The sequence below is a fragment of the Eriocheir sinensis genome, chromosome 45 (genome assembly GCF_024679095.1).
Source record: "Eriocheir sinensis breed Jianghai 21 chromosome 45, ASM2467909v1, whole genome shotgun sequence".
Lineage (NCBI taxonomy): Eukaryota > Metazoa > Arthropoda > Malacostraca > Decapoda > Varunidae > Eriocheir > Eriocheir sinensis.
This window is the reverse complement of record NC_066553.1, coordinates 6,013,962-6,027,331: the sequence shown is the minus strand read 5'-3', so window position 1 is coordinate 6,027,331 and position 13,370 is coordinate 6,013,962. Positions and strand designations below refer to the sequence as shown.

General features: G+C 45.8%; 1 protein-coding gene across 1 annotated transcript; it reads left to right on the top strand.

The window, feature by feature from the left end:
* The first annotated feature begins 4,991 nt into the window (after positions 1-4,991).
* Positions 4,992-6,449, top strand: LOC126980790 (venom metalloproteinase antarease TserMP_A-like). Its single transcript, XM_050831074.1, has one exon. The coding sequence runs from the start codon at positions 4,992-4,994 to the stop codon at positions 6,447-6,449; it is 1,458 nt and encodes a 485-aa protein (XP_050687031.1).
* The last annotated feature ends 6,921 nt before the right edge of the window (positions 6,450-13,370 follow it).

The window sequence follows — 13,370 nt, the reverse complement described above, 5'->3', positions numbered from 1 at the left end:
CATTCGGTTAAGAAAAGTCATCTGGGTGGGCGGGCTTCTTTGGGGACTCAGTACCCCTCCTCACTTCTAAATGCCATGCTCATGTATATAGGTAGAGAGAGAGGAAGGACGGAGGGCGAACGACCATGACGTCCTTCTTTTGAGGGAAGCGACGAGACTCGACACATTCGAGAGAGCTTGGAAGATCACAACAAACATAGATAAATTTGCTGTGGTCGCACTCTGAAGAAAAAAATAATGACACAAAAATAGAGTAACATCATCTCTCACCAAAAACATTACCAGATATTAGGCCACATAGTGACATCCACGGGCCTGTTCGTTAAGCATATCAACGACAAAACAATGAGAGTGAAAACAGACCTCACATCTCTGAACAAATTCCTGCGCCTCACAGAACGACTCAACCTCTATTTAGTAAAGGCGAAGATACTTCCTATAATACCACTAGAAGACTCCTCACCCACTCCGACACACATGGCTCCCCGCACTAAGATGTTACAACAACAGAGACCGCAGAACAAATCTTTGAGATTTGTCACTGGACAGAAGTACCTGTACACGGAAAACACGGAAATACAACACCGCCGGCTCGAAGTACAATTATTCAGCACGAGGTTCCGGGAACCTTCCCGAAAGATATGGGAGAAAATTGAGCTTCAAGTCGATATTAACTATAACCACTTCAAGGAACTCGACGGCAGTACGAACATGGAGCATCCCTGGTTCCGACGCAGCATCAGCAAGCCCCTGTGAAAACAGCCGCCCACACATCACTTTACAAATGTGAAACCATAGCTTAACTTAGCTCTAAACAAGCAGTCACACACACTCCCCCAGCACGGCGGGGGTAGACAAATCAGGTGCCCGATGAACAATAACTACATAAGAACAATAGTTAAAGAACCTATAACATACACCTGTACACTTTCGCTGTCTTTCTTTCTCCCCCACCTTTACCATCAGCACTAACCCACTTCCTCATCTTTCTATACATTTGATTAACAAAAAAAAAAAGGGCGAGAGGGTGGGGAAGGAAGGGGCGATGGGTAGGATGCAGGCAGGGAGAGAAGTGGCGGAACGGAGGCAGGCAGGCTTTGGGTGTGGGAGAGGAAGAGACGGGTCTAATAGTGATGGTGAGGGTGAGGGACGAACTAAAAGGGAATGATAGAGAATGTTTTTGGCGGGAGAGGAGAGGGGCAGGACACACACACACACACACACACACACACACACACACACACACACACACACACACACACACACACATCAGGGAGACAGGCGCACAAATGTCTGGCATGCAAATGGCTACCTGTATTAAGTACGACTTCTTCCCATATTCCCTGACACATACCCAGGTTGTTAGCACATGTTAATTGGGGGAATACATGAGAGGCAGTTGTCGACACTTTTTTTTCCTCCATGAACCGTGAACTTCCCTGAGATGTGTGTGTGTGTGTGTGTGTGTGTGTGTGTGTGTGTGTGTGTGTGTGTGTGTGTGTGTGTGATGGGGGAAAGTAAAGAGAAGGGAACGACGAAGAGAGAGAGAGAGAGAGAGAGAGAGAGAGAGAGAGAGAGAGAGAGAGAGAGAGAGAGAGAGAGGTTAAGCGTTCTGCAGCCTCCAGTCTGGAGTCTTGTAATTCCTGTTAAGAGGGTCTTCTGTTGAAAGAAGTTGAATAATGCAGAGTGGAGTCATCAGCGTATGAGTGGATAGTACAGTTTGTCATGGAAAGAAGATCGTTGATGAATAACAGGAAGAGAGTGGGTGATAGGACAGAGCCCTGTGGGACACCACTGTTGAAAGGTTTAGGGGAAGAACAATGACCGTCTACCACAGCAGAGATAGAACGGCCGGAAAGGAAACTGGAGATAAAGGAACAGAGAGAGGGATAGAATCCGAAAGAGGGCAGTTTAGAAAGCAAAGTCTTGTGCCAGACTCTACCGAAAGCTTTCGATATGTCTAGCGCAACTGAGAAAGTTTCACCGAAACGGCTAAGAGAGGATGACCAAGAGTCAGTTAACAGACCAAGTAGATCGCCAGTAGAACGCCCCTTGCGGAACCCATATTGGCGATCAGATAGAAGGTCAGAAGTGGATAGGTGCTTTTGAATCTTCCGGTTAAGGATTGATTCAAAAGCTTTAGATAGGCAGGAAAAGCTATAGGGCGGTAGTTTGAGGGGATTGGATCGGTCACCCTTCCTAGTCACAGGCTGTATGAAGGCATACTTCCAGCAGGAAGGAAAGGTAGATGTTGACAGGCAGAGGCGAAAGAGTGTGACCAGGCAGGGTGTCAACACTGAGGCACAGTTTTTATGTACAATAGGAAGCACTCCATCAGTTCCATAAGCCCTTTGAGAGTTGAGGCCAGAGAGGGCATAGAAAACATCACTCTTAAGAATTTTAATAAAAGGCATTAAGGAGTCTAGGGGGGATGAGTAGGAGGAATATGCCCAGAATCGTCGAAAGTGGAGTTTTTTTTTTTTTTTTTTTTTTTTTTTTTACGTTGTTGCCTATTGCGCCGGTAGGCATCTTCCCAGTGGGGCCTGATGGTCGGCCCAAGGCTTCTTCCAGGTGGGGCCTGATGGTCGGCCCAGCCCTATCTGGCGCAGGCGAGTGTTTATAGTGGCGCCATCTTGCATTGGCTCATGCTGCCCCCCGGAACTCGTTCTTGATTCGCTTGGACGGCTTCCTCTAGAGTCTGGGTTGATGGGTGGTCTTCAGGACAGCATTTGGGTAGTTTTAAGCCACTCGGCGGTGACTGAAAAATCCGAGTGGTAGCGTGAGGATTCGAACCCGCGTCGTCCATCACGCGGCGAATGTGGGTCCAGTACGCTATCACTTCGGCCACCGCCTACAGAAAGTTTGAGAGAAGAGTTCAGCCTTAGAGATAGATGAGACGGCACTGCTGCCGTCACGGTGCCATGGTGCCTCTCTTTCTATCTTCTATCGATATTTTCACGCTGGCTCCTTTTCTGAACTTACTAACTGCATTCTTCCCCCTCTCTCCCGCGGCCCGCTGCACACGACTCATTACCCAAGCTCATCCCTACACTGTCCAAACCCCTTATGCAAGAGTTAACCAGCACCTTCACTCTTTCATCCCTCACGCTGGTAAACTCTGGAACAATCTTCATCCGTATTTCCTTCTGTTTACGACTTGATCTCTTTCAAGAGGAGAATGTCTGGACTCCTCTCCTCCCGAAACTGACCTCTCTCTTGGCCACTTCTCTCAGCTCTTTATAAAAGCAGTTATTTGCGTTTTTTTGTTGTTGTTTTCCCTTTTTTTCCGAGTCGTCTCATTTCCTGTAAAAAAATATATATATATATATATATATATATATATATATATATATATATATATATATATATATATATATATATATATATATATTGTGTGTGTGTGTGTGTGTGTGTGTAATTCACCAAGGCCTGATCACGAACTGGACTCGCTTTCGCGGGGCTCGAATCGCCGCCTCTTTGGCCATGAAGCCTTGCAGTGCGGCGCTCTAACCGACTGTGTGTGTGTGTGTGTGTGTGTGTGTGTGTGTGTGTGTGTGTGTGTGTGTGTGGGATGCTTAGAATTTGTAATGTTTGTCTTATCACGTTTCACAGAGTCTCCCCTGAAGCTTTCTTAGGTTCAATACCTTCCGTTACTTCCTATCTCTGATTAGCATATATATGATTGGTGATCGCTGGCGGGTAAATTTACTGAATAGGGAATCGATTATTCTGTCTATCGTCTGTAACTTATAAAAGCGTTATAGGTGCCCAACAAAGATTTTCCTTCTAGAATGTCATCCTATTGGGTTTTGTATAGATAGACTTTATGTGTCCTCGGGCATTCCTGCCCTCATTATTTTTATTACCACAACCACAACTACTACAAAAATGAAGTTAACTTTTGTATTTTATCGAAGAGAGCGAGGAAGTAAATAGGGGCAATAGAAGGGAAAGCGTGAATCGGCTAGGTGAGGCAGTGGGCGCCAAGCATCTCACTGATTGATATAGGATGCCCTCCAAGTCAAATAGTAAGTATCCAAACTATTGCTGATTGGCTCATGGCTGTTACTCTGCACCCTGGCATCTATCAATCGCACCTTAAGATTATAGACCTGTGTGTCAAGTACTAACGCTTTCCGTCAGTCAATCAACAGCGGTAAACGCCGGGAGGACGCGTCGACTCTCCTTAGAAAGTTAGGCCTTCCTTAGCTATCTCTCCAACATTGGTATACCAAGTCCGTAGGTACAGCTCCGCTCTTTTATATAAAGAACCTGCAATTCTCAACCTCTTGGTTTGTGTTATTTCTGTTCTTGTATCAGAATCATGAGGACCAACATATAACTCAGAGTCAACTCTATCAGATCCAGTGGTAGCATTAAAGTCGCTCTCCGTGTTTAAGTAAAAATTTCGAAATCTGTATTTTTCATGAAAAGTGATTCCATTGACGTATTTTTGAAATATTCTCATGATAATAACCTTGGTAAATAAATGGCAGTCCGGCACGATCAGGTGGGACCCACTATAGCCATAAAAAAGATTCATTCACTGCTCCTTGAATATGTCATTATCCATTAACGCTACTCCATTCAGATCTCTCTCAATGTTCCTTTTTATTTACCTTTTGACCCCTTTCCTTATGGCAATATTGACTGACTGTTAGAATAGCTTTCAGCTAGATAAATATTTTATTACCTGACGGTCATTATAAAATTATCTTTTATAATGTTTTTATAATGCCTGACGGCAGCCTTAACAGGCCCCTCCCCCAACCTATCGACGCCCCCACACTTGCGTTGACCTTTGATGGCGTCCCATTCACTCACTCTTCAACAAGATAATTTCTTGATTAAATATTTACCTTTGAAACATTTGGTGGACAGGAGCTGGGGCAGGGATATTGACTGTCTGGTAACCCTTAAAGATCAGCATTAGCAGTCATCAAGTATATAATGGGCCGCCATTCGAGTGCCAGTCATTCGCTGTCACCGCCATGAAGCCTGAAGCAGGTCTTCTCCTGGTGTGCCTGTGGGCCGCTAACTGCCAAGTCCACGGCCTCGCCGCACCAAGCACCAAAGCTTCCTTTCAGCGCTCGACGGCCACTGTCATCCGGGGAACTTCACGCTCGCCTCTGGGGTCGTCGCATCTCCTGCATGTGGACGCCTTCGACCAACGCCACACCCTCCGTCTGCAGCCTGCCGTTTCACCCTTCGCTGACACATTCAGGCTGCAGACTACTGCGAGGGACGAGGAGGGACGGCTCATCTTTAAGGATGTATCCTACGACGAGGACCATGACACTACAGAGCTGTATCAAGACCCTGAGTCCGGCGGTGTGGTGCGGGTGAGCGGTACCAGGGTGGAGGGAATCATTTCATCCACTCTTACTCTCACAGCTGATGCTGACGGGCAGCACGAGGCGGTGCGTCAAGAGATCGTGCCCGACTTCAACGTCAAAGATGAGTTGGAGGTCCCACCGGAGGAGCGTCTCTCCTTTGAATCCTCCGCCACGACTCGAGCAGTGAGCAGCGCCACCGTGGAGATGTACGTGATCGTGGACAGCACCCTGGCTGCCAGTGTGGGCACGGACCAGAAGGTGAAGGACTACCTGGCTGTGTTCTGGAACGCCGTCAACATGCGCTACGCCACTTTCAGTGACCCTAAGATCCAGCTGGTCCTTGCCGGTGCCCTCATCGTCCGTGATGCTGCCGACGAGCCCTACGTTACTAGCAACATTGCCTCAAGCATTTACGTGAACGGCTATGGGGCCCTTGAAGCAGTGAGTAAATGGCTTTACCAGCAGAAGACCAATCTGCCGGACTACGATCTGGCCTATCTCATGACCGGTAAAAATATGTTTTCACCCAACGGGGGATCGACCAGCTTGGCAGGCCTTGCATACAGAGAGGCTGCCTGCGTGATAGGCGGTACCATGATGTACAAAACGGGCATGGGCGAGGACAACAGCTATTACGGGGGCGTCATGACCGCCGCTCACGAAGTAGCCCACAACTTAGGCTCCCCTCATGATGGCTCGGATGGGTCCGAGGCATGCTCCTGGAACTTAGGTTATATCATGAATTACCTGACTATAGACAGCAAAAAGTTGCTCTTCTCGTCCTGCTCCCAGGCGGCCATGAAGAAATACATCTCGACCAGCTCCGGCTCTTGCCTGCAAAGCACATCGACCGGCGCCACGATTCCTTTGTCGGACACGTTGCCGGGCCAGATCCTCAGCCTCGACAAACAGTGCCAGATCGCCACCGATAAAACCGACGCCTACGCCTCCAAGTCTGTGAGTGAGGACACCCTTTGCTACAAACTGGTGTGCCAGTGGAAGGTACAGGAAGGATACACCACATGGACCTACACCCAGACAACGGGGCGACCTGCAGCCGAGGGTTCTCCTTGCAAGAGCGGCGGTGCATGTAAGGACGGGTCATGCCAGTAAGAGGACACACCGCCCGCCGCCTACTGGTGTATTCAAAGACCGACGTTGACCAGGGAGTCATGTACCTCTCAGAATGTACTGTTAGGCAGCGTGATTTAATAAAGTTACTATTGGAGCAACTACTACACTTTCATTCAAAATCTTTCATGTATCTGACAGTGTTGATGTGCACCATTTTTTTTTTTTTTTTTTTTTTTTTTCGTTGTTTTTGTTGAACATACCATGCTTTAATTTTTTTTTACCAAAGGGACAGTATCTTTTAGTTTACTCTAATACAACGTCCACAGTGTACAAACTCTAGGAAGATGTAAACATTGTAATAAACCAACCAGACGCTAGTGTGTGTGTGTGTGTGTGTGTGTGTGTGTGTGTGTGTGTGTGTTTATATATATATATATATATATATATATATATATATATATATATATATATATATATATATATATATATATATATATATATATATATATATTATGCAGGAAAGGAAGCAACTCAAGAGCAAAAACAAACAAGGAAAACAATAAAACCCGTTAAGTGTTGCCTCAGCAAAAGAGAACAGAGTGAATAGCCAGAAGACAGGGTTAATTTCGAAGGGAAAGGTATCTTTTTGCTCCCCTAGTGAAGGAGCTCAGGTTATAGACAGGAGGAAATACAGACAAATGAAGATCGTTCTAGAGATTCGCGAAAATGCTGAAAGACTGAGGATGTTGGTTAACTCGTCTATAAGAGATGTGGATAGAATAGGGATTGTGGATGTCACTGATAGTACATAAAAACGCCGTGCACTTATGACCTTTGGTATTCACCCAACACCCGTCACCACTTAATACTACAACAGTATGGTAACTCGTTGACTTGGTGCAGCAGTGCGTGTTATCAGCAGGGCAGCATTGACATGAAGATGCTGAGAGAGGAACAGTAGAGAGATCAGGCGTTAAAGCAGGAAGTGTGATCTCCCGGCGAATGACATGATGCGGGCGACTTGATGAACCGGCCGTGGAGTCCCAGCACGGCAGTTGGGCCGTATGAATGTTCAGTGTGCCAGTTCCGGAGTGCTGAGGTGCGACAACGGGAATCTACTCCGTTCCGGTCCATCATGGTTATAAAGGCAGGACTCCTGTGACGTGGTCGTGATGGTAGGTTTTGCCACTTTTTTACCTCCTGGCCTATAGCGCCGGTAGGCTCTTCCCGGTGGATCCTGATGGTCGGTCCAAGGCTTCTTTCCGGTGGATCCTGATGGTCGGTCCAAGGCTTCTTCCCGGTGGGTCCTGATGGTCGGCCCAGCCCGTTCTGGTGCAGGCGAGTGTTTATAGTGGCGCCATCTTGCATTGGCTCATGCTGCCCTCCCGGAGCTCATCTTTAATCCTAGAATCTAGAGTCCGGGTTGATAGGTGGTCTTCTGGACAGCATGTGGGTAGTTTTAAGCCACTCGGCGGCGGCTGAAAAATTCCAGCTTGGTGGCACCGGTCGGGGATTGAACTCGCGTCCTCCTGAACGCGGGGCCGTCTCGCTATCCGTTCAGCCACCGCCTATAGCGCCGGTAGGCTTGCTTGAGGGGCCTGGATGGTGTTCGGCCCCAGCCCGTTATGGCGCAGGCAAGTGTTTATAGTGACGCCATCTTCTCTTGGCTCATGCTGCCCCCAGGAACTCGTTTTTGATTCACTTGGACAATTTTCTCTCGAGTTCGGGTTGATGGGTGGTCTTCAGGACAGCATGTGGGTAGTTTTAAGCCACTCGGCGGTGACTGAAAAATCCGAGGTGGTAGCGTGGGGATTCGAACTCGCGTCGTCCATTACGTGGTGAATGTGGGCCCAGCACGCTACCACTCAGCCACCGCCACTCTGCCACAGCCCTAGCCAAAGAGTACCGTACATAGAAAACATCACTGTAAAGAATTTTTATTGCAGGCATAGTGGAATCAGAGGGAGGATGAGTATGAGAAGGAGAGATATTCCCAGAATTGTCCAGAGTAGAATTTTCGGAGAAAGTTTAACCGAAGATTTCAGCTTTAGAAACAGATGTGACAGTTGACCTACCATAATGAGAGGTTAGGATTTATGTCAGCTTGCACAGTTTTCCTCCACATTTCAGTTGCTATAGCGGTGTTGAGAAGCATGCTATTATGCACTCTTATAATGGAGAAAGTTTGTTGTTTGGGGAATCCATTCACGCAGGTTATTTGGATAGAGATGAGGCAAAGACTTTACAACTCAGTACCCCCGCTTACTGACAGTCGTCAAACTCTCACGGTACCCTTTAATGTTGCTTCCCTATCTATAATCTACCGTAATTTTCGTACTTCTGCTTCTCTGAACAACACTGCACAAGAAGTTTCCACCTGCTCTTGTGTTCAAAGGAAGCTTGAACACCATCTTCCTTGTCTGTTGAGCCTACTAATGCGAGAGAGAACCCTTCCACTGGTAAGCTCTGGCATGATCTTCCTTTCTCTATATTTCAATCGCCTACTAAAATAACTGTCAAGACGGGAGTACCAAGACACTTCTAGAACTAGACTGTGTCTACATTTTTGGCATTTTATCATTTCTGTGATTATCCGCAGTTGTTGAAGCTATTAATAAGCGGATTTATTGCACCTTTGTTTGGAATATAGGAAATGATCCACCTCCATTCGGTTAAGAAAAGTCATCTGGGTGGGCGGGCTTCTTGGGGGACTCAGTACCCCTCCTCACTTCTAAATGCCATGCTCATGTATATAGGTAGAGAGAGAGGAAGAACGGAGGGCGAACGACCATGACGTCCTTCTTTTGAGGGAAGCGACGAGACTCGACACATTCGAGAGAGCTTGGAAGATCACAACAAACAGATAAATTTGCTGTGATCGCACTCTGAAGAAAAAAAATAATGACACAAAAATAGAGTAACACCATCTCTCACCAAAAACAATGCCAGATATTAGGCCACATAGTGACATCCACGGGCCTGTTCGTTAAGCATATCAACGACAAAACAATGAAAGTGAAAACAGACCTCACATCTCTGAACAAATTCCTGCGCTTCACAGAACGACTCAACCTCTATTTAGTAAAGGCGAAGATACTTCCTATAATACCACTAGAAGACTCCTCACCCACTCCGACACACATGGCTCCCGGCACTAAAATGTTACAACAATAGAGACCGCAGAAAAAATCTTTGAGATTTGTCTCTGGGCAGAAGTACATGTACACGGAAATACAACACCGCAGGCTCGAATGTAGTGTTGTGTGGAAAGAGAGGATCTGTCTTTAGAGAGCATGCTGAACTACTCTCTGATATTGATGAGACAATAGGGAAACGGATAGTGAGGACATGGGAAGGGTCACTTCCCATATATAGTACAGTGAGTGGCTTGCGCCTGTTCCGGTAGGTGTCTTCCTATGTAGACAACCCGGTGTGCAGGGTCGACTTCTGGGTAGGGTACCACTTGCCAGTATAGCCGGAATTGACGTTCCCGGATTGTTTAGATCCAGGCACCCCATGGTCTTGCTGCCGTAAAATAGGTCTGTATCTGGTTGAGTTTCTGGGTTTAAGGATGTGAATGACGTCAGTTTTTCAGCATGCTGGGAGACTCCCTACAGCCAACAATCTACTGCACGAAAAGCGGCAGAAAGAGCACGGATGAGGCGGTTTGAACTCTATCAAAGAATATCACCAAAATAAACACGGTTACTGTCTGCACGTATGGACGTTGGACTGTTGTTATTGTTTTCCATTGGCCTTTATTGAAAGAAGCTGAGAATTGGAGGAGCATCGCAGCATTCAGTAGTAAGTTAGGCAAATTGAACAGTAAAGCAAATTTATGGAGAACATAGAAAACATTCACACTTCAAGGCCAACTGTAACAGACACCGTTAAACCCAAGCTGTGCCGAAAATTTGTTATTGCTTTCTTTGCACCTTACTTAGCTAAGAGCCGCACCGCCGCTCGCAGGAGACAATGGCGGCGCTCATGGAGACAAAAGGGGGAAAGACATTGTGTGTGTGTGTGTGTGTGTGTGTGTGTGTGTGTGTGTGTGTGTGTGTGTGTGAGCAATATCAAGCTAGGCGTCATGTTTGCTGCACTGCTGAATGTTAACAGAATACGCATTGAAGAACAAATATACTTTTTTAAATTCGAGTGGTATAATCACGTCATATTAATGTATAGGTTTAGGTGGTATGTGTATTGTAGGTAAACTGTAATAAAGTCAGATTAGCCAGTCATACACTAAGGCACATGTTATAATAAATGATTGAGATGTTAAGACACGTATAGATATGCAAATACTTAAGGAATTTTCTCTCACACACACACACACACACACACACACACACACACACACACACACACACACACACACACTGTTGAAATGTCATGAAGCTGTGCTGTTGATGTGATAGCTACAGGGAAGAGAGAGAGAGAGAGAGAGAGAGAGAGAGAGAGAGAGAGAGAGAGAGAGAGAGAGAGAGAGAGAGAGAGAGAGAGAGAGAGAGAGAGAGAGAGAGAGAGAGAGAGAGAAGCTAGATATTCTTGTGTGCATTTCCTTAACCAGTCATTAACTCTCAGACAAACGAGAGTAAGAATCCTGGGCATGCATAAAGTTAAGCCTCTCCACACACACACACACACACACACACACACACACACACACACACACACACACACACACACACTATATGGTAGCGGGTAGGTAGGATAGGGTTCGGGGAAGAGCTAATGTGTTTGCAGAGTGAGTGAGGGGTGAGGGGATAGTGTTATGGGTGAGGGGGAAGTAGTGCACTCTGTTTTGTAGTCGAGGGAACGCATCAGGGCTAGGAGTGTGGAATAATATAGGTGTGGGTGGGGAAAAGTAATGCAGAACCTGGGAAAGGGAGGGGCATGTGCATCTGGAAAGGAGCAGCGTATGGAAAGTCTGCTGGGGCTTTGTTGAGTAGAAGAAAAATTAGATGAGTGTGTGAGGGTAAATTACTGTGTGTGTGTGTGTGTGTGTGTGTGTGTGTGTGTGTGTGTGTGTGTGTGTGTGTGTGTGTGTGTGTGTACGCTCCTGTCTGTCTGTATACTTTTATTTCCATCCAGTGAAAATATGAAAGAAAATTGATATTAAAAAAGAAATCACTGGATGAAAATTGTGTTGGTGTGATTTTAAACAAACCTGAAGTCTGCTTTGAATGCGTTCTTTCGAGCAGACTCCTGGCAAAAGGTACGTGAATGCTGATGTGGATATGAACACACACACACACACACACACACACACACACACACACACACACACACACACACACACACACACACACACACATACACACACACACACATTCCTTACCATAAACTTACCATAAAACCAACATAAGTATTTTGATTAAACTATGATGACACTTCTTTTAGTCACCTGAGAGAGAGAGAGAGAGAGAGAGAGAGAGAGAGAGAGAGAGAGAGAGAGAGAGAGAGAGAGAGAGAGAGAGAGAGAGAAGTAAAAGGATGTTGCAGTAAGAGGAAACAGGACAATAATTCAATTCCTATCATTTATTCCGTGTATCTATCAATCTCTGCCTATCTACATAGCTATTCACACCCGACAGCGCTACATTATTGATATGCAGCTGAAACGCTTACTTTTATTTTATTTGTATTTTGTTCTGACAGGTAAATTACCGCGCAGGAGCTTGGAAATTGAAAAGTGCGCGTTATTTTGTATGTTATTTTGCTATCTGTATTTGGATGTCTCCGTGTGCGTCTGTGTGGGTGTGTGTGTGTGTGTTACAGAGAGGAAAAGACAGACAGACAGAAAAAAATAGGCTGACAGACACAGAGAGAGAGAGAGAGAGAGAGAGAGAGAGAGAGAGAGAGAGAGGAGGGGGGAGGAAGAAAAGAAGAGATGTATTACGTAGCGGTCAGTGCCTTCTCTTCGCAGACAGCACTTTCCCACGCGCCATCCGAAACAAAACAGACGATCAATACCCAAAACAACAACAACAACAACAACGAACCTCTCAACACTTACCTTCCCTCACCTCACCTTCACTGTCTTATGAATACTCAGAGCAACATTACTGGTGGTTGCGGTTAAAGATGGGGTGGGGGTTGTGGTGATGAATGGAGGAGGGGTGCTGCGGCTGAGATGGAGAGTAACAGACCCGTGTTTCAGTACACCCCAAAGATGTAGGTCAGTCACGCAGAAACAACCCTGTGAGCAGGATCGACGTCCGGGAGGCGCGCCATGCCCATATAGCCGAAGCTGGCATTCACGTAGTAGTGTTATCTACAGTCTCAAAATTGTGCTTTCGTCAGGCACCGTTGAAAATAACTTGATTTAGTGGTATTTCGGAAGCCAACATTTCCCTTCGCTAATGTGAAGGCTATGTGCCAAGGTTATCTAGAAACCTTAAAGGAATTAAGCCACAGTACTATGATATTGATTTTGTCTTCTTTAATCCAGCGATGTCACGAATTCGTCTGTATATATATATATATCTATATATATATATATATATATATATATATTTATATATATATATATATATATATATATATATATATATATATATATATATATTCCTTTTCATTATATTATATTTTGGGCTCCAGGTTCATTTCACCTGGCATTTCACCTGGTGGAGCCTCCCCTTCCCCCGGCTCATTAATTACCAGCACCGAGGCCGCGCGTTGGTAATAACAAACTTTTACCTCAGGGGAAGAAAATATATCGAGAAGAAAGTATATCGGGAAGAAAATTATTTGCCAAATTAAAACAAAATTAACAGCAGATGGTAGATGAGAAGGCAGGATGGCACGTGTAAACTGCGTAGACGATGAACGGAGAGAGAGAGAGAGAGAGAGAGAGAGAGAGAGAGAGAGAGAGAGAGAGAGAGAGAGAGAGAGAGAGAGAGAGAGAGAGAGAGAGAGAGAGAATGCTTTGATCTGTTGTTAAGCTGTTACTTAAAT

Coding starts and splice junctions, on each gene's coding strand:
- LOC126980790 (XM_050831074.1), top strand. CDS start 4,992: ATGAAGCCTGAAGCAGGTCTTCTCCTGGTGTGCCTGTGGGCCGCTAAC.